General features: G+C 37.1%; 1 protein-coding gene, 1 long non-coding RNA gene and 2 pseudogenes across 4 annotated transcripts; all 4 read left to right on the top strand.

Moving 5' to 3' along the window:
- The first annotated feature begins 3,808 nt into the window (after window positions 1-3,808).
- On the top strand, window positions 3,809-6,932 carry LOC147506498 (uncharacterized). Of its 2 annotated transcripts, XR_015220817.1 has the most exons (5): window positions 3,809-4,301; window positions 4,362-4,476; window positions 4,591-4,921; window positions 5,018-5,299; window positions 6,911-6,932. It is a non-coding gene; the product is annotated as an uncharacterized LOC147506498 (long non-coding RNA). The 2 variants fall into 2 exon arrangements; XR_015220816.1 differs by having other exon boundaries at window positions 3,810-4,476.
- A 1,950-nt stretch (window positions 6,933-8,882) lies between these two features.
- Window positions 8,883-9,251, top strand: LOC147506497 (protein FAR1-RELATED SEQUENCE 5 pseudogene; annotated as a pseudogene).
- Window positions 9,252-9,287: 36 nt separating this feature from the next.
- Window positions 9,288-10,208, top strand: LOC147506496 (protein FAR1-RELATED SEQUENCE 5-like). Its single transcript, XM_086605779.1, has one exon. The coding sequence runs from the start codon at window positions 9,288-9,290 to the stop codon at window positions 10,206-10,208; it is 921 nt and encodes a 306-aa protein (XP_086461905.1).
- A 10,937-nt stretch (window positions 10,209-21,145) lies between these two features.
- Window positions 21,146-22,439, top strand: LOC147506495 (peroxidase 53-like; annotated as a pseudogene). Its single transcript, XR_015221139.1, has 4 exons — window positions 21,146-21,174; window positions 21,368-21,593; window positions 21,670-21,835; window positions 21,940-22,439. The product of XR_015221139.1 is annotated as a peroxidase 53-like (transcript).
- Window positions 22,440-25,677: the final 3,238 nt, after the last annotated feature.

The raw sequence follows: 25,677 nt of genomic DNA, 5'->3' as shown, positions 1-25,677 counted from the left end.
TGTCCAACTTGATGATTTGGATGAATCGTAGATAAGATTAGTTCGGATGAAGATTTCAATGCGGATGAGATAAGTTCGGATGAGATTAGTTCGATGAAAATGTGGATGTCGATTGCCATAATGAACAATGTAACCAAAATCCAGTTAATTTAAAAAGGAGATGAAGTTCAATAATTTGTGGGAGGATGTGAAGAGACCAATATATTCCTCATGCAGACAAGAAAAGACTAAGTTATCAGTAACAGTTGAGTTGATGAACCTCAAGACAAAACATCAGTGGTCCGATAATAGCTTCACAGAATTATTGGATACGCTAAGAGATATTCTTCCTGAAGATAATACATTGCCTCTGTCTGTATATGAGGCTAAAGGGCTGATTAAATCTTTAGGTATGGACTATGAAACAATCGATGCATGTCCCAATAATTGCATTTTGTATTGGAAAACACTTGAAGCTCTTCAAGAGTGTCCTAAATGTGGTGTGAGCAGATGGAAGAATGTTGAAGCTGTTGATCTTACAGACAAGAAAAAGGCTAAACCTGTACCAGCAAAAGTCTTGAGATACTTCCCATTAATACCTAGGTTACAAAGATTGTATAGGTAAGGCTTTGGCTTCAATACTTGTAATGTTATCGCATTTACTTCTTACCCTTTGAATAAATCAGTTTTAATGAAATATATGTATATATATTTTTTTAGTGTTCCATGGATTGGGAGAGAACATGACATGGCATTCGAGGGCCGTGGTTGACGAAAATAGAGTGAGACATCCGGTTGACTCTCTCAATTGGAGCACTGATTGATGCAAAGTGGCAAAATTTTCTCGAGCCACGCAATGTCCGGCCTGGACTTCGCGCATGGATGGATTTAATCCGCTTTCTCATTCTAATAGTTCTTATTCGTGTTGGCCTGTTATGATTGTTCCATATAATCTCCCCGCCATCTCTTTGTATGGTTAAACAGTTTTATTATGTTGTCCATGTTGATACCGGGAAAAGTAGTCCGGGAAAGACATTGATGTCTATTTGCAACCCCTAATCTCCGAGTTGAATGAGTTGTGGTCTACAGGCACCAAAACATACGACTCTCATAGTAACACCACATTTACTATGAAAGCAGTTTTGTTGTGGGCCATACATGATTTCCCTGCGTTTGGCATGATATCGGGTTGTAAGACTGGTGGAAATTATGGTTGTCCTCCATGCGGCAAAAAGATATATTCAATTAGGTTAAAACATGGGAATAAGAATGCATATATGGGCACTATGAGATTTCTTCCAGAGGATCATCCTTTTAGGTGACAAAAAAGACCATTTGATGGGAAGGAAGAACATGGGGAAGCTCCAAGAAGATTGAGTGGTTCCGAGGTAAAAAGCAAAGTGGAAAGTTTTGAAACGGTTTATGGAAAGGTAGCACGAAAGAAAGGGAAAAAAAATGTTGATGATAAGGGCGTGACTGCATGGTCGAAAAGATCAAAACTCTTTGACTTGCCGTATTGGGAGGTAACTTAATTTTCCATTTCTTAATTTGGTTTGTCGTACATCATTATACATCATTGTAATTTGTGTGTTTTCGTGATTAACAGTTCTTGTTTAGTCCTCACAATGTGGATGTAATGCATGTGGAGAAAAACGTAGCCGAGAACCTTATTGCGACAAATGGACAAGAGCAAGGATGGTTTGCAAGCACGCTTAGACTTGAAGGAGATGAATATAAAGCAACACTTGTGGCCAAAAGAAGAGGGAAATAAGTTGTTGCTACCAAAGGCTGATTTTACTTTATCCCAATCTGAAAAAAAAATTGTTCTTTGAAACCTTAGCCACATTAAAGGTACCTATAGGATATAGTTCCAATTGGAAGCAATGGGTGAGCAAGGAAGATTTTCAATTAAAAGGCTTGAAGTCGCATGATTATCATGTAATGATGCAACAACTTTTGCCGTTATTACTCATGCATTGCTTTAAAGAACATAAGCAATTGCGAGTAGCAATCCGACAATTGTCAACATTTTTCAACATCCTTTGCTCCAAAGAAATATACCTCGATGAGCTTGAAGCTGCTAGACAAAGAGTGGTTGAAGCGTTGTGCGTTTTTGAGAAGTATTTTCCTCCTTCATTCTTTGTCATCATGATGCACCTTGTTGTGCATTTGGCGGAAGAGGTAGAACTTTCTGGACCTGTTTGGTGTCGGGATGATGTATGTTTTCGAACGGTAAGTTTTATGAGTGAGCTATCTATATTTTTGTTATTTGATATGAGTAATATATGTTGTTAATTTGTACTAGGATGATGAGAGACTACAAGAGGTATGTAAAGAATCCAACACATCCTGAAGGTTGTATTGTTGAGCGTTACGTTGTCAAGGAATCAATAATGTATTGTATGGAGCATATGCCTGATGGTTCAAAGGGAAGCTACAAGCGAGGTAAAGAGAGATTCATGGATGACACAGGAGAGCTGACAAATGAGAAACCTCTCAATAAGAAAGGCGTATATAGATTGAGTAATGTGCAATACGAACAAGTACGTAGATGGTTTCTGCCTAACAGTCTATCTTTTATCCTATTAAGAGCTCAAAGCAAGTGGAAAAGAGGGCTAGGAAGACAATGTTATCACGTGAGGCTGTGATGGCTAGAGATCTCAATGGTGGCATACATATTTCTGATTCAGGTACAAAGTTTAAATGTAATGAAGGGTTGGCAATTATAGGCACTCTATTTACTCAATACTAAGTTCTCTAGTCCTTTTATACTTGCAGACTCGAGGCCTTCCTTAGTATCCCGTTTTTTTTAGCATCTTGGGGGTAGGGATTTCCTTGCAACACAAATAAGAAAAACATTATAATCTATTAAATGTATTGCACTTGTACCTAATATCATAACTTTTCTTGATTCCCAAGTTTCTGGAGGTGGAGGTTCTTGTGGTACATATAGTATTTGTTCAGTAATTTTATTTGTTGATAGTTATTCTTTTATATATTCCCACGTGACATATTTTTGCCTTTTCAGTAATTTTATTATTTATTTTTATTTTATAGTCTCTTCCAAGGGAAAGAAGAAAGTTGAATTTGACTCTGAAGGACAGCCTGTTGGAGACTGTTCAGAAGGATTTTCTAGTTTGCTTGGTGGGACAACAAAGACACCGTTTGGAGACGGTTCAGAAGGATTTTCTAGTTTGCTTGGTGGGACAACAAAGACACATTGTCCTATCTCTTATGAGAGTTTCAAAAATGTGCCTAGTCCAACAAAAACATAATCTGGAGCAAATAAGGGTTAGTCTTATGCTCTTATCCATTATGGTTCTTTCTCTCTTTTTTTAGTATGAGTCATGCATGGCTTGAAAGACCACGGATATCTAGTGTAGTCTTTGGATACAATTCATGATGTATGAACGTAAGTATAATTGTGTTGAACTGTTGACGACCCAAGTGTGCAAGTTTGATGCTGAGTTTTTTTGGGTTTTTAGCAATTGATATTGCACATTGCGCCTGCTTTTTAAAGGGCCTAAAACTTTGAGTAGCTTATGTAGTTATGCAAACTACGCAAGACACCTAGAAGCCGTTTTCCATGATTTTTGGCACGAAGTTCACTGGTTTCTTGTGCAATTGCATACTCTGTATGTATCATTTTAGCCTTTTAGGTGTAGTATCGATGTCTATTTAAGACCCACTGTTACCCAAAATATTTGTACACCATGTATGATCCACATTCCACTAAATATCCACATTCCACTGAATATTTAAGGTCAGGTGCGATTGTGTACTAACTCTGCCTCTGGTCTCTCGTCCATATTCATTGTTAGTCATATTTTATAATGAACTAACACTTAATAACTCTTTAAGAGATTAAAATATCCATATTAGGTTATGTTTGAGCATTCATTTGAATTGGTTGCAGACCTGATCTAATGCAATTGATATAAATTCTCATTTTATCAATTGTGAAATATTCTGTTTAGTATTATGTACTGTGGATTGTCTTTTATTAATATTAGATTCTTATACAGAAAGAATACAATGTGGATGATGCATACAAAAAGATAAATCTGAAGAAGGTCACCAAAAGCTTTAGGGAGTTTAAGCATCGTCTCCGCGTGAAGTACTATGACAAGTATGACAATGACGTCGATAGGAAAAGGAATTGCCCAACAGGAGTGAAATTGGAAGAATGGGAAAAATTCGTGGATAATGAATCTAAACCTTTGAGAAAACTCATGCGGACAAAGGGCAAGGTGGCTAGAGAAGCTGTGAAGGCTTTACATACATCAGGTAGAAGGGGAGCAGCAAGGACAGTCCATGATATGGTACTAATCTACCTTTTCAATTGTTAATTTTATTCGTAACACCATATTTACTTCTAACAGAGTTGGTAATGTTTTGTAAAAATCGAAAAATCCGAATGTTAAAGTGACTAGAACGGATTCATATATGGCTATCCATACTCACAAGGATGGCTCTTTTATTGCGCCAGAAAGGATGGTGAGTTTGACTGCCTATTTTCATGAATGATGAATCTGACCACCGCCTATTTTCTGTTTCTCTTTATATATCGCTTCTGAAATTTATTAAATGTCTAATATGTTGTCATGATAGGAAAGAATCAAGGCTATAATTGAGGATGACCCTGCTAGCGTAAACTTGGACCTAGACCATGATCCAGTTGCTCAAGTGTGTGGCCCTGATAAATTTGGTCGAGTCTTTGGGTATGAGTGTTGGCATATCAAAGACAGCCCTTGCATCATCACCTCTCGCTAAAGAGCAGCTTTGCCAACAAAAGCAACAACACTCAATGCTCGAAGAGCGGTTTGGAAGTTTGGAGCGACAAATGGTCACCCTCACCAAGATCTTGCTAGAGACAAGAGAAGAAGTGGCAGGTCAGCAATCACATAGAAGGATCGTTGCAGATTCATCAGCAACGTCAAATGTATGATTTGAATGTGAGACATTGTGCCTAGGGGCTTAAGCTAATTTATGAGATAACTAAATCGTGGTTTTGTCTTTGTTAACTTATTGCTTGTAGGCGAGGGATCCAACACGCTCACAATCACATGGTGATTCTTCTAGAGAGATGGAATTATGTGAATTGATTAACATGCATCGAGAAGTTGTTGCCAAGGGAAGGGCAACAAGGGCAAATATCATTCTTGATGCAACTCTGGATACCCCAATGGACATTTACAACGTCCATGTATGCCTTGTCATTGACCGCACTGAGCGCTTATTCGGATCCAAAAGAACATTCGGGGAGCTACACCTTCCTACAGCAGTCAAATGGCCAAAGGATTTTACTCGTTTTCTTTAGGTACGGTATTATATTTGTCTGTGTTATCATTTCTTTACTTCTTGTGTTTGTGTGTGTATGACTTGGCTTTATTTCTTGTGTGTGAGTATGACTTGTCTTTAGAAAAGTGCTGATTTTAGGATAAGTGTGACAAGATATGGAATAACCATACCTACAGAGGTTTGGTTATAAATTCCGTATTTGGGCTGAAACCGAATGAAAAATAAAATGCGCATCGACAATGGACTGGCGTAACTTTTACGAAAGTTAACTAAGGACTTAAGGAGTAACGCATTTTTCATCCACAAGTTCGCTTAATTTCAGTGGATGTAATGACTGCCGAAAGTGCCCGAGTAAGCAACCTTGAAATATAAAGTAGAAGCAATCGGATGAAAAGGACAACAAGAAATAATCCTCGATGTTGTTTGAGCTATAAAGTTCGCACTTTTCCTCGCTGTGGCATGGTCCAACACTTCAATATAATTGGAAGTTGGAATATTTGCCAAAGGAAGGATCATGATGTGTGATCGGTCACGAAAGTGCTCTTTGCTTGCCGCCTCCTGCCTGAAGTTGTAACGCATTTCAAATTCATCCGTTAGAATGAGTGAATGGCATGTCTCATTATATAAGAAAATTTGTAAGTTCATGCACCCATTCTATCCTAAGTCCCTAATACTAACTTACCACTGGTCACCAATAATTGGCTATTACACGCACTGATACGCCCGTGTCGTCTTCTGTAGACAATGTATCAATTCTACTAACAAATACCTCACATTTGGTACTAAACGATTACAGGTATTGTGGGAACTTTGTTTTTTCAAGAAATTAGAGTTTGGGCAGTGAGATTTTTTAGTTTTAAGACTTGGGGTTTGATAAAGTTTGGATATTTATCTGAGAATCAGTGGTAGTGTTATGAGAATATCGAACATTTATGGTCTCGTTCTGGGGGAGGACAGGCTGTTTGCAAATGTGGTTCTTCTTCGTCTTGCAGATGCATTTAAGTCTGGAGACAAACATACCCGGCTATGTATCCTAAAACCTTTTCTTTTAGAGACAAGGCAACGTAAGAAATATGTAGGTCTTCTGGCTAAGGAGAGGATTCCAAATTATGAACAACTTCTTAAAAGAGTGAAGGTAGTTTTCGACAGAGGGGATGTTGAATCCAGAGCAATTACTTTATGCTTCCTTGGTTGTTGGTCTGATTTTGCAAAAGACAGTGCTGAAATACGCCACATGGTCTTGTCAAGTTTAGGATCGTGCCATGTTTTGGAGGTATTGTTACTATCTCATGCAAGAGATTTATGGCTTTTAGAGTAGCAGACGTTAACTAAACGAAACAAGAGAATAAAATATGTCGTAAAGTAAAAAAAACGGTGAGTTTGCATATTTCGCTTCAAATATAAGTAAATTACAAGATGCATATGATCTTCGAGAAATACATCTTGGTGCTTATTTCGTTTGAATTTGTTGATTCTACTCTTCTCAGATTCATCAATGGTATCTACATTAGAGTAATCTACTTTTAGTTGAGTTGAAATTCATTATGGTTATTAGAAGTATTTGACAAGTCCTTGATCATTTGCACAATATTGACTAAGAACTTTTCTTAATCTATTTGATGTCTATTAGGTAAAAGCATCAATTTTCACTGGGCTTTTTTTTCTGAAGTTGTCGTGGATTTTGCATATATCTTTTTGGAGGTGCTTATCAACATGGTGTCCTCTTCAAAAACTTCTATAACTGTCAAGCTAGCATGTGTGAAAGCTTTTGCTAAATTGGGAATCTCGTTTACCCTTGCTAAAGTTTGGAATATCCTTAACTTGAATATGTTATGAGAATCAGTGGTAGTGTTAGTGGGTTGTAAAAGTACTAAAAGAAGCTACGATGGTTTGTTAGTAGGAGCTGAGTAACTTCTTGATGGGAACCTTTATATTAACTGTTGTTATTAGGCTGAGATGCTGAGTAGGCTATAAAATTGTTTCTATTAGCCATTTGATGATGGATGAGGACTGGGCTTTGTTTATTACTGCACACTTCAAAAGGCACAAGTATCTATTTATTACTGATGTTATTAATGCTACAGAACTGTAGGGGCATTTTTTGGCCCTGATTCAGCCTTTTTTAAAAAATAAATGAAAAAAAAAAGACACTTGTCAAGTGTTGTAGAAAAAAAAAGACTGCAAAAAAAACGGGTCACCTTACGACACCCAAAAGTGTCTTTTTTTTTTAGAAAAACGACATCCAAAAGTGTCTTTTTTCAACAGATATGGTGTAGTGCAAACTTTTTTTCTTGACAGTTTGGGGACCAAACTATTTGATTTTTGCAATGTAGGATCTTCCGTCAAATTTCTCTAACACCGTTTATAATTTGTATTAATTTTCATTTTATAAATTAATACAAATGAAAATTAATTTGTAATGTTGAAAAAAAATTAATATAAATTAATTTGTAATGTTGAAAAAAATTAATATAAATTTTCTAATTTGCAATGTTGAAAAATAAAATAAAAATTAATACAAATTAGAAACGGTGTTAGAGAAATTTAACAGAAGTTCCTACATTGTAAAAATCAAATAGTTTGGTCCCCAAACTGTCACGAAAAAAAGTTTGGTCCCCATATTGTCAAAAGGTGTAAAATTTGATACCCTTTTTAGTCGTTTTTCGCTCTTTATTTGACTTTTCTCACTCTCTCTCCAACGTCCAAACAACATCACGCCCTCTCTCCTACCTATCTCTCTATCCACGCACTCTTATATATTTCCGACCCTCTTCTACCCTCTTCTCTATTTCCGTCCCCACACAATTTTCAACCCCACACACATAGTCTCTCACCTTAATCTCACTACCTCAGTTTTTTTTTTCTTTACTTTTGGACTGTTCCAACGTGGAACAAAATAATATAGCTGAAGTCATTTTTTAGCGTCCCCGTGCCGGTATGTTCAGTTTTTTTTGCTCAGTTTTTTTATTTATTAAATGGTTATTACGTATACTACCTATTTAGGGTCTCGTAGTGTTATGTTCAATTTATTTACAATTTAATTTTTCAGTAATTCTTATTAAATGTTAATTAATTATAATTTTATTTATGTGTAGTATCTATTGAATGAATATGGAGTTTGAACAATTGAACTCAGATGAAGAAGAACAATCTGATATGGTTTATATGCCTGATGTAAAAGAAGATTGCAAACCGAAAATAGGACAAGGATTTCAGTCTTTGGATAAAACTTATGAATTTTACAACAATTATGCAAAAGTGGCTTGGTTTAGTATACGAAATAGTTCTACTAAGAAAGATAATGAAATAACTAGGAAGGAGTATTGTTGTTTCAAAGAGGGGAAACCTAAACAGAAAAATGATAAAGAAAAAAAAAAGGCGTTGGGGGATTGTTCGTGAGGGTTGCAAGGCAAAATTATCAGTTTTGAAGAGATCGGGTTACATTGTTAGCCAGTTTATCAAGGGTCACAACCATTCTCTTTCAACCCCTCATAAAGTACATCTGTTGAGATCCCACCGCGGCATATCTGAAACAAAAAAGTCATTGACTTAACTTTTTTCTTCGGCCAATACCTATAAACCAGCAAATAAGTATTCTTTCAATGGAAGCAGGTGGAATAGAAAATATTGGCTCTACAGAAAAAGACCTTAGGAATTTTGTTAGGGATGCAAAGAACTTGGTAGATGTGCATGATGCAGAGATATTGATGGAATACTTTTTGTCAGAGCAAGAAAAAAATTCTTCATTTTCTTTCAGAATTGAGACAGACGACGAAAATAGGTTGACTCATTGTTTTTGGGCTGATGTAAAGGCAATAAGAGCGTACAAACTTTATGGTGATGTAGTAGTATTTGATACAACCTACAACATTAATAAATATGGTATGATATTTGCACCATTTGCAGGGGTAAATAAACATCGTCAGACTGTAATATTTGGCTGTGCATTCCTGTGTGACGAGACGACATAATCATTCATTTGGATACTCCAACAATGGATGGAAGTAATGTCAGTTGGCCATCCTAAAATGATTATCACTGATCAAGACCCCGCTATGTCAAAAGCTATTGCTCAAGCTCTTCCTAATACATATCACCGATATTGCATTTGGCATATTCTGAACAAGTTTTCTGAAAAATTGGATGCTATCATTTATAGAGATTACTATAATGTTTTTCAAAAATGCATTTGGAATACCGAGTCTGGTGAAGAGTTTGAGGCAATGTGGCAAGATACAATAGGGAAAAGTGAACTAAAAGATAACACTTGGTTAGCTGCATTGTATGGTATGCGTTCTAGGTGGGTTTCGTCATTTGTGAAACACATTTTCGCTGCCGGCATGTCAAGTAGTCAAAGAGCGGAAAGTTCACATGCATTTTTCAAGAGGTACGTCTCTAGAGAAATTTCTTTAAATGAATTTGTTACGCGATTTAATCGTGCACTTGAATACCAACGTCATAAAGAATTGCAAGCTGATCATGTTGATAGCAATGAGCCGCCTCGGATGAAAACCCCAATTTCTATGGAGAAGCAGATGGCAGATATATATGCCTTGTCTATTTTTTTTAAATTTCAGAATGAGTTGTGGGAGAGTTTGGAGTACTTGATTGAAAGTTCAGTAGATGATGAAAAACAAATTGTCTACATGGTGAAAAGGCCAAGTGAAAAAGATTCTAGACCGCGGAAAGTTGTATATGATAAGGCTCTAAATTTTGCTACTTGTAGTTGCAAAAAATTTGAATTTGAAGAAATTCCTTGTAGACACATTTTGGCTTACTTGAAAATTAGTCAAATTGTTTACTTGTCGGATGCTTATATATTGAGTAGATGGAGGAAAAATACAAAATTGGAAGAAATAATAGTAGATGGTGGGAAAGAGGTGAAAGAAAGTAGTAACGACTTTATGTTGTTAAGGCTAGGAGTGTAAAAAAAAACCGTTGACCCATCATTCGGTAGGGTATCCGGTCTTCACCCGCCACCCAAACCCGCACCGACCCGAAAACAGACCCACCCCACCCTGCCACCATTTTTATGCGGTCGGGCTATGGGTGTAGGTTCTATGTTCAAACCCGACCCGTCAAGCCGCCCGACCCACACCGTGTCAAAAACCGTTGAGCCAACCCCGTTAACCTGCACAATTTCAAGACTCTAACTCTAATATTTTTGTATTTTGTTTATAGTTTCTTTTAACTTTTGTAGGAATTTGGGAGATATGAACACAAACTTATGAGTTCAACATCAATTTCAAATATTCAAGTTTGAACATTGGGCAAATATCAAAAGTTTAAATTCAACTTTTGAATTTTGGAGAAAATTAATCATTCATCTTTGTATTAATTTTGAATTCTTTTAGTTTATATTTTATTGTTTTGTACCATAGATCCTCGCTCCCATCTTCATTTTATCATGCTATGGAAAATAATCAATTTACAAATAATAAATCACGAAAAAAAAGTTTCAAATTTACAGATATGGTTTTGGGTTTTAGTTCAAGTTTTTTTTTTTTTTTTTTATTTTTAATTGATTGATTATATATATATTTTTCTCTATGTTGTGAATTGGAAATATATTACTTGCAGAATTAGAAAGTTTTTTTTTTGGTGAAATTGGGTTAAAATGATAATTTTCACCGGACCGAGATGACCCGTCCAAAACCCGCCCCGTAAGCTGACCCAACAGGTCGGGTGATGGTACTAAGACATGACACTTCAACTCGCCCCGCCCCGCCCCGTTGGTGACCACTGGGTTTGTATCCCCTAGACCCGCCCCAACCCGACCCATCACTATTTGACCCGGCCCGCCCCGTATTACACCCCTAGTTAAGGCACACAAAATTAGGGTTAGTTAGACTTACCCCCCCCCCCCCCCATTACTAGTTCCAATTAGGGATACCCCCCCATTTTCAAAAATATTAGGGTCACCCCCCCATTTTAACGTGCCGTCCAAGTCAACAAGTCTTGACTGTTATCTCAAAAGTCAACTGTAGTGAAAAGACCAAACTACCCTTAGCCATGACTTTGAGTCATCACACCAGGTCAAATTAGACACGTGTCACGATCTCCAACAAAAAAATCAAAGGTCAGAATTGATCCAAAGAAAAAGACACCAACTACCCCTGATCTTGTAATTACTCTTTTGCCACCGAACTATTTACCAAAGTTTGAACTGTGAAACACGTGTCGCCATCCTGTGAAAGTAATCCAACGGTCATAATAGATTACCAAAGAAATTACTTCTCAGTCAAAGTAGATAGACACGTGGAGTCATCCAGCGCATTCTATCCAACGGATTGAAACTAAACTGCAGTTTTACGTCCAATCACCTTGTATAAAGAGCCAAGTCTATTTTTTTAAGCGGGAAGAAACTCCATTGTTGTCTCCATTGTTGTGAGGATTTATCACTGATCTAGTGTTTGAGCATGCTTGAGTTATCACTGATCTAGTGTTTGAGCGTGCTTGTTAGAACATCACAACAACACTTAATTATTTTGATAGAACTGTATGTTTAAAGTTGTAGGCATTTTAATTTGTCAAAGGTGATGTAGTTATATACATTATTCAGTAGAACTGTGCAAGCCTCATCAACTTGAAGGTGTTATCAACTGCAAGGCATCATCTTTGTCTTAGATCCGAAGGTAATCAACTGAAATTCATGATTTATTAATGCTTTTAGACTTGATTGCTTCTAAAATAGTTGTTTAACAGTGATTTTCTTCTTCATTCTGTACAGTCATGGCTGATGATGAAGTGAGAAACCTGTTGATTCACTATGGGGGTTTCTTTAAGACACCTCGTAGAAGGTTAACACTGTCAAAAAAAGATTTCACTGGTAAAAAGGAAGTTTGGATGATGAATGTAGATGGTGATAAACTAAATATGTTGGACATGCAATCAGACTTGAAAGATTTATTGTTGGATGTCAACATGGAAGAGGTCAAGCTGGCTTACATTGTTGGTGGTAAAGTAGTTCATGTAGTGACTGATGCTGATTTATTGGAGATGTGGAGACAGTTGGTTAGCAATCTGGATGGGTACTGTGATGTTTATGTTGAAAATAAAGTTTATGACATGACTGAAGCCATACCTGAAGTAGAAGTTGAAGACCCCACAGTTGAAGCTTTGAATGCAAAAGGAAAAGAAGTTGTGCAAAAAGAAGTTGGTAGGAAAGGAAAAAGGGAAGCAAATCCACCCACAAAGAGAGAAACCAACTAAGTATGCCAAGTCCGGAGAGACAACCGAAAGAGAAAGGGTGGGAGAAAAGTCAAAGGAAAGGGTGTCATTGTTGATGAAGATGACCCGTTTTGGTCTAATGTGGGGACCTTTGATGTCAACACATACAATGTCCTGTCTGAAGATGAGCTAGATGATGATGAAGGTATTGAAGTTCCTGTTGTGAGAAAAGTAGCAACAAAGTCTCCACCTCCAAATGTTGAAGAATTGGAACCTGAAGAGGAGTATCACAGTGCACACTCATCTGAAGATGAATTGGAGTATATGATTCCAAGTTCTACAGAGTACTATAACTATGAAGGTGATAATCGTAGATGTGTATAACTGGAGGCCAATGATGTTAGGCCACATTGTTGAAGATGAGTGGGAAATAGGTATGGAGTGGCCTAATATCAAAATATTGAGGCAGGAGATTAAGGATTACTGCATTAAGAATAGATTTGTGGGTAGGATGGTTGTGAATGAGTCATACAGAATTCTAGCTATCTGTGAGGCTAGTGGGTGTCCCTGGAGGGCTTACTGGAGGAAGAAGAAGAGTGATGGTTTTACAATGAGACTGAGCACCTTTAACAATGAACATAGATGTGCTGCTGATACAGACCACAAGAATAGAATGGCTGATGCAGTTTGGGTGGCCACTGTTATGTTGGAACATATGAAGGTACATCACAAGACTTGTACTCCACAAAACATCATTGATGACATTAGGCAGAAGCAGCATGTGGCAATCTCTTACTGGACTGCATGGAGTGCAAGAATTAGATGCTTGCAACAGATTCATGGAGATTTTGTAGAGAGTTACAAACTAGTACCTGTGTTATGTGATCAGGTAAACCCTAAATGTTGCTTCTGTGTTTATATATTGTTTGTTATCTATTTGTGTGTTACTTATGCATTGTTATTCTTACTTATATATTGTTATTGTTACTTATATATTGTGTGTACTCCATTTTTATCGATAATGAGAAGTAATCCGTATCAATTGCTTTTGTTCTAGAAAAGATCAAACCTTGCAGTTTGAAGATGTATGTGTGTGTTTTACTGCTTCTTTGTCAGGATTCTTGACTGCTTGTAGACCCATTATTGGATTAGATGGGTGTTTTCTGAAGGGTAAGTATGGAGGACAATGTCTAAGCATGGTAGCATTGGATGGGAACAATGGTTTGTTTCCTATAGCAGTCTATATCACAAGATCTGAGGGGAAAGAGAGTTGGACTAATTTTTTACAAACAATGAAAAGGAATGGATTAGATTGTCATATGTACAAGTTGACATTTGTGTCTGATAGACAAAAGGGATTAATTGAAGCTGTGTCAAGTGTGTTCCCTAACAATCCCCACAGGTTTTGCTTTAGGCATATGTACAAAAACTTTAAGAAAGTTTTCAAGGCAAAACATTTGGAGTTGCTAGTCTGGGGTGCTGCAAAATGTTATAAGATAACTGATTTTGATAGGTGTATGGCTCAACTAGAAGTTGAATGTCCAGAAGCTAGGGCCTGGCTTATGAGAGAGAAAGTGGAGAGTTGGGCAAGGGCACACTTTGATGATTGTACAAAATGTGATCACATCACAAACAATTTTTCTGAATCATTTAACAACTGGATTTTGGACTTGAGGGATATGCCCATTGTTCCTTTCTTAGATAAGTATCATACATTATTGATGTCCTTTTTGTATAAAAGGAGAGAGAAGGCAAAAGAATGGGATATAAATGGGTTAGTTCCTGCAGTTGTGAAGAAAATAGAGAAGATGATAGAAGACATTCCTAACTGGGATTTGGAAGCAAGTAATAGCAGTCTGTATTGTATCAGGGATGTCAAGTCTGATTATAGATACACTGTGAACATAGTAGATCAAGAGTGCAGTTGTAGGAGATGGCAGCTCTCTGGGATTGTTTGTGTGCATGCAGTAGTTATTTTATACAAAATGAGAGCTGATTGGAGAGAGTATTGCAGTTCCTACTTCTGGGTGTCTACATATCGAATGGCTTACAAGGGACACATCAAGCCAATGGAAGATCCAAGAGACTGGCCCAAGCCTGTAAGTTACCCTAAACTCTTTTTCATTGATACTGGTGTTGAGCTGTTGAACTGACTAATTTATTTTCACAATAATAATAAGAAGGGTCCCTAATAATAAATGAAAGAAAAAACAAAGAAGGAAAATGGGCAGTAGTAATAGTAGTAGTAGTTCTTCTGTAGTAGTGTTGTTCTGTTTTGTGTTCTTGCATTAATTTGTGTTGTTGCATTAATTTGTTCTGTGTTGTTGCATTAATTTGTTCTTCTGTAGTAGTGTTGCTCTGTAGTTCTTTGTAGTAGTAGTTCTTCTGTAGTAGTGTTGTTCTGTAGTAGGTAACACTGTAGTTGTTCTGTTTCGTGTTGTTGCATTAATTTGCAAGTAACAAGCAAGTGTTGATTCCAAACTTGTATCCAGCTTCACACCAAACAAACACTTGTATTTCTTAAATTATATATAAAAAAAAAATTGGTGTTGAGTTGGTCTTTTTTTCCACATGTATCCAGCTTCATTACCACTCCATATATTTCTTCAAATCAATCAGAAGATGGACACAAGTCTTTGTTATGGAATATAATTTAATTTTCTTATAGAAGGTCATCAGACAATAATGAGGATCATATAGCTAGTAGTATCCTTTTTGGTTGATAGAAGTCTATTTGAAATCACTCTATAGTAGTAGATTGATAGAAGTTTCAAATCACTCTGCCAAATTATTATGACAAGTTAAGAAAGTCAGAATGGCTTGTTAAGAGTACACCTTTGAATATATGTGCTCGAAGTTTATAAAGTTTGTTTTTCTTCAAAACAAACTTTCACTCAAAACACAAAGAAAGAAAACAGAAGAGAGATTAATCTTCATTTCACTAATGGCAACCAAAGTTTACATCGTGTAAGCCTCTCTCTCTCTCTCTCTCTCTCTCTCTCTCTCTCTCTTTCTCATTGTTTACATTTCAATACTTGTTTAGTTTATTTAAATTCCTTACTTTATTTATTGTTCATTAGAATTTGTATTCAGTATTTAAATATAGGGTTTGTTTAGAAATGGGCATTCTTTATTATTACATTTTGATGTATATTGTGTATTAGTTGGTTATACTAATGAGTTTTAAGAAAACAAAAATAATTAGAATGTTAAAATGTGTGATTACTGTCACTCTAGATGTAATAATAGTGTTATGGTTTTTATTGAAATTTTAATTGTTGTTAGCTTACTTGGGAGAATTTTCATTTGCATCTTTTTCACTTTTAGTTGTTAATCTTATCTGAAAAAGACTAGAAAGTGGAAGACAACATCTATCACATGTTTTTTAATTAGTGTCCATAAGTTTTTGTTGTTGTTGTTGTACAAGTATTTAAATTACCTCCAAGTTTAATCATGCAACCACCACCTTGACTTATATTGGATCCACTATTAGCTGGTGAGTAGTCCATTTATCTTTCAGTTGTGCTTTTTTTCATCTAGATTATTGACTTTTGGCTAAGATTGTTTCTTTGGTTGGATTTGAGCTATAGTTATAACTAATGACTTATAACTCAAGTGCTGAGCTATAGTTGGGGGATCATGGAGTATGTTTCTTTGGTTGAATTTTTGTGTATGGTTGGTAGTTTAACAAGTTAAAGTGCATAGTAGTATGGTTGTAAGCTGTAACCTTGGTGATTCAAGCTGAAATGTAAATTGAGTGCTAACAAGAATAGCACCATCAATGAAACATTTGTCTGGTTTCTTGTGTTGGATGGTTTTCTGTGGGTTTTCTGTGTGCATATTACTTGGTTGGATTTGAGGATTTTCTGGTTTTAGTGGAATTGAATTTGGCATATGTTTTTAGGTTTTGAAGGTGTGTTAAGTATTTATCTGTACAGGTATAATATTGTTCTTTAGTTATTAATTTATGTGTTTGTGTGCATGTAGACACCAGAACAGCTATACCATCCACCTCCACACACCAGGGGTACTGGGCGGCCAAGAAAGAATAGAAGGAGAGATGAAGATGAGGAAACACCAAACAAGAAGAGAAGGAAGTGTAGGTTGTGTAGGACAGAGGGGCATAATTCCAAGACATGCAAATGCCTCCCTGCACAGCCAAAAGGTAAGGACACTCATCACTATGTGGTTACATATGACATGTCAGGAATTACTTACATGTTAGGAATTCTCATTTGTTTGGGATAATAGGTAAATCTAAGGCCAAAGATGTAGAATCTTCACAAGCATCAAATGGTCCAATGCCAGCTTCACCTTCACAACCCAACACTAGAAGCAAGTCCAAAGTTGCCACTGAAAGTCCATTGCCAGCTTCACCTTCACAACCCAGCACTAGAAGCAAGTCCAGAGTTGCAAGTTCAAGTCAACCACCACTAGCTTCTCCTTCATCACAGCCAAGTCAAGTACCTAGCACTAGAAGCAAGTCCAAAGTTGTTACTGAAAGTCAACCACCACCAGCTTCACCTTCATCACAACCAAGTCAAGTACCCAGCACTAGAAACAACTCTAAAGTTGCCACTGAAAGTCAACCACCAGCTTCACCTTCACAACCCAGCGCTAGAAGGAAGTCCATTTGTGCAAGTTCAAATCAAGTGCCAACTTCACCATCATCACAAACCCAAAGACTAGGAGCAAGTCCAAAGCCGCAAGTTCAAGTCAAGTACCACCTTCACCATCATCACAGCCCAGCACTAGGGACAAGTCCAAGGAAATAGTTGTTAGTCAGCCAGCATCATCACAGCCCATCACTAGGGGCAAGTCCAAGGAAATAGTTGTTAGTCAGCCAGCATCATCACAGCCCATCACTAGGGGCAAGTCCAAGGAAACTACTTCATCACAGCCCAGCACTAGGGACAAAACCAAAGAAGTAGCTTCATCACAGCCTAGCACTAAGGCTAAAACCAAGGAAGCAGCTTCATCACAGCCCAGCACTAGGGCCAAAACCAGGGAAGCAGCTTCATCACAGCCCAACACTAGGGCCAAAACCAAGGAAGCAGCTTCATCACAGCCCAGCACTAGGGCCAAAACCAAGGAAGCAGCTTCATCAATGCCCAGCACTAGGGCCAAAACCAAGGAAGCAGCTTCATCACAGCCCAGCACTAGGGCCAAAACCAAGGAAGCAGCTTCATCACTGCCCAACACTAGGGACAAAACCAAGGAAGCAGCTTCATCACAGCCCAGCACTAGGGACAAGTCTAAGGAAACAGTTGTTAGTCAGCCAGCATCATCACAGCCTAACACTTGGGCCAAAACCAAGGCAGCATGTTCAACTGTGACAATACCAACAAAGGCCACTACAAAGCCTTCTACTGTGAATTTTCAACCACCAACACCAAAGCAACTACAAACATTGGCAGTTGGTGGAGTGCCATTACCACAGAAGCCACATAAGGCTAATACATTCCAGGTAGAGTATAATATAGGTTTATGGGTTGATAAGTTAAACTGATTTATATCAAATTGACTCTGTTTTGTAAATTGGCTGATCTAGTGTTTATTTGATTAGGCTCCAGAGCAAAGGCATACTTTTGCTGACCTTATGAAGAGGCTCAGAGACACCTACATGCCGCCACGTGCAGCAGAGAAACTAAACAGCAGTTCAGGTGCATCACCAAAAATGGCCAAGGCCACAAAACAAAACAAACCACCACTAGCTCCTCCACCAAATCCAGGATCAAGGCAGAAGTTCCAAACTGTGAGGCCAGATTGGAAACTCTGAACTCTGCAGGAAGGGTTATTGTGATTTGGGTACCTTTGTTATTTTGGATGGTTGGAAACTCTGCAAGACTGTTACATTTTGGGCATGTAATGACTTGTTTTGTTATTTTGATCTTTTTTGTGGATGGTACTTGGACAATGTTTGGTTTTGGACCTAAGATATTATGAATGACTTATATATTTCTAAGGGTACCCTATTTCTAATTCTGTCATGTTTTATCTTATGTTTTAGGGAAACCCTAAACTTATTGTATTAGGGAATGACTTATATGTTTTTAGGGACCCATGTTTTTATGATAGTAAACTTAATACCAATTAATAACAGTCAACAAACCACAATTTTGATTAATAGCTAACAAGACAACAGTACAAAATAATACATCAAGTCCCTGCAAATTAACATGCTAAATTTGCTTCATCTGTTCCTTTCCTTTAAGAAGAATCTTTGCATTAAATGCTTCAGATAAATCTTCTATGACTAACTCAATATTCAATTTCAAATTGGAATTGGACTTCGAAGACGATGACTCCTTCGCCTCTTCTTCAGAAACCAACTTCTTTGGTTCAGACTTCTCCTTCTTACAACCTGCAATTGCAAGTTCCAACCATTCAAACTGATCACACCTTGGGCATTTCAGAAACTTCTCGCCTTTGCTTCTTAGTTGAGTTGAAGTCCTCACGTCCCTAATAGTAGTACACATCTTGCACGGAGACCGCTTCCAAGGACAAGTATATGACCAATGGTCCTCTGCTTTACATACAAAGCATCCAGTGCCTTTCTCAACTGCAACTGGACTACCAAGATTGTTGGGTTTGTCACTTGAATTTCCCATTAAATCATCTATCCATTGTGCCGATTCACATTTATGACATTTGATAAACCTTTTTTTGTTATTGTCTTCAAGCAAGTCGCATTCGTTGTTGCAATTCTTACAAATTACGTGCATCCAAGGGCATTGAGATGTTTTATGTGTCTTTTGGCCACACAATAAGCATGAACAATCCTGAAACATTATAAACATATTTTAGACATACCACCCCACTGTTAAAACATTAATTAGTAATAGCCCCCCAAAGTTCAAATTAACGATAAACCAAAAAGGTCTAATGTCTTACCTTTCGAAAGCAACAGTAAGACAATATTAAGTACCTTGTAAATCGGAATGCAGTTGGAGTTTGACTCATGACCGCCACCCATCTTCAAATTCATGGCTTTAGGGAGAAGATGAAGTCTGTTTTTTATAGGGAGAAGATGAAGTCAATTTGATGGCTTTAGGCAACGGCTAGTTTTACTTTAGTTTCAATCCGTTGGATAGAATGCGCTGGATGACTCCACGTGTCTATCTACTTTGACTGAGAAGTAATTTCTTTGGTAATCTATTATGACCGTTGGATTACTTTCACAGGATGGCGACACGTGTTTCACAATTCAAACTTTGGTAAATAGTTCGGTGGCAAAAGAGTAATTACAAGATCAGGGGTAGTTGGTGTCTTTTTCTTTGGATCAATTATGACCTTTGATTTTTTTGTTGGAGATCGTGACACGTGTCTAATTTGACCTGGTGTGATGACTCAAAGTCATGGCTAAGGGTAGTTTGGTCTTTTCACTACAGTTGACTTTTGAGATAACAGTCAAGACTTGTTGACTTTGACGGCACGTTAAAATGGGGGGGGTGACCCTAATATTTTTGAAAATGGGGGGGTATCCCTAGTTGGAACTAGTAATGGGGGGGGGGGGGTAAGTCTAACTAACCCCACAAAATTATCTCATCTTACTTCAAGGGTACTTGATGATGTTGTAGCTTGTGAAGAGGCAAGTGAAATCTATGAGCAACATTTGAAAGTGGTACATGAAATGATTAAGGAAGTGTTGGCTATTAAAGGAGTTGGAATTTCTCAGAAAGGAAAAATGCCTCGACATGTGACTTTGAATGAGCCGAATCTAGCTAAAGCAAGGGGAGTGGGAAACATAGATTGCAAGGGGGAAAAGAGAAGGCACAGGTTCAAGCACAAGTTCAAGCAAGGCGCTGTAATGGATGTGGACTTACCGGGTAATCACATGACAAAAGAAACTGTCCGAAGTTGATTGGTAATGTTCGATTGTTTATTATTTTTATTTAATACATACTCTTTTATTTTTAATTTGTATTGAGTTTAATATTGGCTTTTGCAGGTTCAACTGGCACTTTCGAGTTCAAATGAGATGGTGGTGGTAACTTCGTCGATCTCTACACAGGTTAAGCATTTGCCTTGAGTGGATCATGATTGTGAGAGAATCAAGTGTGAAAATAGTGAACTGGTGGCATTTTTATTCGGTAAATTAAATGGAGTCTGTAGTTAGAATTAGCGTTGTTTTTTTGTATGTGAATTGAGGTGTTCCTCTGTTATTTTTAAACTTATCATTTGAAGTACCTTTAGCTAGTTCACGGTACATGTTTGCTAAATGATTTGATTCCAAGTTTCCAACCAAGTGAAGTTCACGTTCTGTTTGTCTTGTTCCACTATTTCTGACATCAGTTTTTGACAGTACAAATTGGTGTGACAAAAAACCACAAGTACAATTGTAGTCCCACATACTTATATTATATATACATATTCATTTTCATCTAACCAACATGAGAAATCATCCGCACTACAGGCCAAGTATGTGAATGTCTGAGGTAGACTGGTTTCCTTCCTATTGTCTGCTCCAACTCATGTGCAAATTCATCAAAAATGCAGATGAACTCCTTACCAATTATCTTCCTTTTAGCCTCAGGATCTACGATTCCTTTCAACTTACTGAGAAATTGCTCCGTTGCATCAACACATGTAACAGGTAAATGCAACTCCCTCTCAAAGGTTCCCATGACACGCTCCCTCTCCTTGAACCTAAATTTTAAGTCGGTGATAAGCTCTATTACCAAACACGGTACCAATGCGTATGAAAAGTACAATAAAACAAATGTAATCTTTTAAAGTAATTAATCAATGCTTTCTGTAGAAGAGCACTATCACTCTCACCTCAAAAAAAGTTGCCCTTTAAAAGGTTTTTATTGCCTTCCGTATAAAAAAGTTTTTATATAGTACCAATGCAATCAAAAACTTCAGAAAGCGGCAAGTTTTTCCAATGATTCAAACGGACTCGCATGCTGTAAAGTACTATTGAATATCTGTATCTGTTTATTTCATAGGGTTGCGAGGGATCACTATTGTTAGACAACAGTAGCAGCATATGGACCGAGAAAGATGCTGGTCTCAATGTTGCCTCTGTCAGGGGTTTTCTCGTGGTTGATAACATCAAGACTGCAGCAGAAAACGCTTGCCCTGGTGTCGTCTCTTGTGCTGACATTCTTGCAATTGCAGCTGAAGCTTCTGTTTCTTTGGTATATCTCAGCCTTTATGTATCAACACAGTACCCTGGATAATTATGTTTTACCAATATCCAATTCATGTTTATAGGCAGGAGGTCGTTCATGGAACGTATTACTAGGAAGAAGGGATAGTAGGACAGCAAACTTTGTTGGAGCCAATAGGTTTCTTCCTAGTGCATTTGAAGGGCTAACCAATATAACTGTGAAGTTCGCAGCTCTTAATCTAAGTGTCACAGATTTAGTAGCATTGTCTGGTAAGAATTATTTCTGTGCGTTTTAGAAACCACGAATGGTAAATCTGACATGTTAGAGCACATGGCGGCAATGTAGGCTTAACACAACTCTTGGTTATTTGCAGGAGCTGACACGTTTGGACGTGCACAATGTTTTACATTCATTAATCGCTTGTACAATTTCAATGGAACAGGAAACCCTGACCCAACATTAAACTCATCGTACCTACCAACTCTTCGTCAAATATGTCCTCAAAATGGGAATGGAAGCGTTGTAACCAATTTGGACCTTACCACGCCGGACATGTTTGACAGTAACTACTTCACCAACCTTTTAAGTAATCAAGGCCTACTTCAATCAGATCAGGAGTTGTTTTCAACTAATGGATCTCCCACTGTGCCCATTGTTAGTAACTTCAACAGTAATCAAAGCGCATTTTTTGCAAGCTTTGCACAATCTATGGTTAATATGGGCAATATTAGCCCATTGACGGGAAGCAATGGAGAGATTAGATCTGATTGTAAGAGAGTTAATGGGTACTATATATCAATGTTATCTTTTAATCAAAGTAAATCTGTCGTGCTTGAGGAATATTTTATTTGTTCAAAAGATTACCCTTCATAAACTAACTTGATTGATGCAACTTGGATATGAGACCACAAAATGTTTTTTTTTTCTTTCTATTTCATCTGCTTACACTACTAACTTGGCAACTGGAACAAAAGAATAAGAGCTGGGGGCTAACTACTATGACAATGGAGGAGAGAGGGCATGAGAAAAGTCAAATAAAAAGAGAGAAATTACTTTTAGAGAGAGAGAGAGAGCGTGTGTTGTTTGGGGAGGTAAAATGGAGAGAGAGAATTAAGAAAGAGAGTCACGTGAATATATTTGTGGAACCCAATTTAGTTATATTTAATGAAAGAATATGAAATACTAAATTAGAAGAGTGAGTTTCCTTTTGAGTTTGAGTCCGCTCTAAATATGTAACTTAACAGTCCGCATCAGAGCAAAACTGATATATATATATATACACCCACGGGCCGGTTAGGTTGACATCAAATTTCGTTGACAGCAAACTGACATCAAAATTTCGGCTGTTGGATCCAAAGAAATCCAGATCAAGATCTAAATATTGAAATTTCAAAATTTGACCTAAAAAAATATGAAATTTCAAAAGAAACCTCACAAAATACAAAATTTAAAATTTTGATTTCTCATAAACTCAACGAGAGAACTCAACCGAGGGTTTTGAATTCTTTAATTTATGCTCCAAATTAAACAATTTGTGTTGACAAATTAAACATATGTAAACACGAAATCAAATGACATTCATACAATTTGTCCAAATCACCTCCAAACTTAAACCACCGAAAATTCCAACCACCGAAAATTCAAACCCAAAATCAAGAATTCAAATCGAAAATCCAAATCACCCCTACTAGATTTGCCTTTTCCCTTGCTAGCTAGCATTTGAACTTAAACCCAAAATTTAGAAATTGAGTCAGTGGGAGATAATTTAACAATCAATATCGACCAAGTCGTAGTTGTTGGGTCTTCGTCGAATAAATCTCTGGATAGATAAATGCATAAACTAGTTGCTCCGTTTGTAGGTATGGTTTTTAGTAGTGTTGACGACGTAAAGACTTACTACAAACAGTATGGTCAACAAGAGGGATTTGAGACTCGCGTTTGGTCGACAGATAAGAAAAAAGGCTGTGTGGATTTGGCTAGGGGCTCTTTAATAGTTTGTTCACGTGAAGGGGTCCATAACAAGCTAGAGAGAAGTGGGAGAAGTGGGTGTTTCTAGAAATACTAGCACTGTTAGGTGTAGTTGCCCTGCTAGAATGCGTGTTAGAAAAAGAAAACACGAAGATATATACTTTGTAACTTGCACTGAAAATGACCATAGCCACGGTTTGGTTAGTCCAGCAAAGAGAAATTGCATGAGATCGAACAAAAATATGCCTGAAACGGCGAAGAGGTTGACTGAGATTTGATTTTTAGTGAAAATGGTTTAGCTGTCGATAAAGTTGCAGCTGTTTTTAATGGGGAAGAACTTGGGTTTACAAAAAGGGATTGCTAGAACCATCATTACGGTTCGACCAGAAAAATGCCTAAAGAAGGTGATGCAACTGTCGTGCTTAATTATTTTATGCAGAAGAGTGCCGAGAATCCCCAATTCTACTATGCCATTGATTTAGATCAAAATGGGACTGCAGTAAACTTTTTCTAGGTTGATGGGAGGTTTCGAGTAAAGTATGAGTATTTCGGAGATGTTGTCTCTTTTGATACCACATATCGTACCAATGCATACTCTATGCTTTTTGCCCCTTTTATTGAAGTCAACCATCATATATATGCAGTCAATTAAGTTTGGTTGCACGTTGTTACTTGATGCATGAGATAGAATATACATTCATATGGTTGTTTAAGGTCTGGCTTGCAGCTATGGGTGGTCGTGCGCCAACTGCAATCATCACTGACCAGGATACACTAAACCATAATAGCTTTTTTGTGATGCCTATTTGGCGTCACAAATATGGTGTCACAATTTGGCGTCATATTTTTTTGTGACAGCATTTTGACGTCACTATTTTTTGTGACGGCATTTTGGCGTCACAATTTTGTGACAATATTTTGGCGTCACAAATATTTGAAACAGCACATTGGTGTCACTATTATTTTTTGGCGTCACAAATTTGTGACAGCGTTTTGGCATCACAAATCTTTATGATAGCATTTTGGCGTGACTAATCTGTATTAATATTTCAAAAAATAAAATAAAAATAGTGTTAGCCTACTAGCCGCATATTCTGAAACTTCCTGCTGGTTCTCACAAATCACTACTATAAAATTCTTTAGATTCATCCACAACTCATTACCATTTCATAACACAAGTAAAAAAAAAAATTGTATTAAAAATATTTTATATAACATTGTATTCCCAATTCTCAACAAACAACATAATGGTAAACCAACTAATGTGTAGTCCCAAATCCGAAATTTCACTAAAAAATTGTATTATTAACATCTACATTATATAAGTTTCTACACTTACAAAGAACCAGTGGACAACGACTTATAAAATGACAAAAAAGACATCTCAAAGGACCCCCAACCACCATGTTTCGTCTTTCTCGTCTTCATAGCCCTCTTTCGAACCTCTCTCCTCCATCCTTGAAGTTATGTATCAAATGCAATAACTTTAGTGTTCGGAAAGCAACGATAGCACAATCAGTCACCGACGTTTACAAACAAAAAAGCCATCATAGGTGAATGGGTAATCATCAACTATCAACTCTATAGTATGTTCAACTACCATACCCATGACAAGAAGATTAAAATCATATTAGGGATTATAAAGTCAATTAGAAATAAGGATGCATACACTAAATAACAGCCACATTCATATTTTTCCTATACATTTATGCTAAATATAAAAATCCCAACAAGCTAAAAAAGGAAAAATAACTAAAAACCAAAAATCTATTAGAACAAGAGAATCCTTAGACTAACCAGAACCATATTATTAATGAAATCAGTTGAGATGTTCCTGGACAAACAAACCCTTGGTGGACAAATACAAAATCTCAAAACCAATATCTTCAACAAAAATATTCACAAAAGACAATGACTAAACTTCCACACCAAAATTCATTCCCAAATTGTAACCTTATACAATAGGGTAATCAACCATAACCATCTATGCTTCACTAACAATACGATATAGTAGTAAACACATAAAGCCATACCATGATATTAGAATATATATTATGATGTAAAAAGGAAAATATAAGGAGTAGATGTTAAAGGCTTTGTTCTGGAAGATAAAGACTTGGTGTACTGTCCTCCTTAGTAAGAT

This window comes from Coptis chinensis, chromosome 4 (genome assembly GCF_015680905.1).
Source record: "Coptis chinensis isolate HL-2020 chromosome 4, ASM1568090v1, whole genome shotgun sequence".
Classification (NCBI taxonomy): domain Eukaryota; kingdom Viridiplantae; phylum Streptophyta; class Magnoliopsida; order Ranunculales; family Ranunculaceae; genus Coptis; species Coptis chinensis.
Note: the sequence above shows the minus strand (reverse complement) of the source record. Positions and strands in the feature narration are given on the sequence as shown.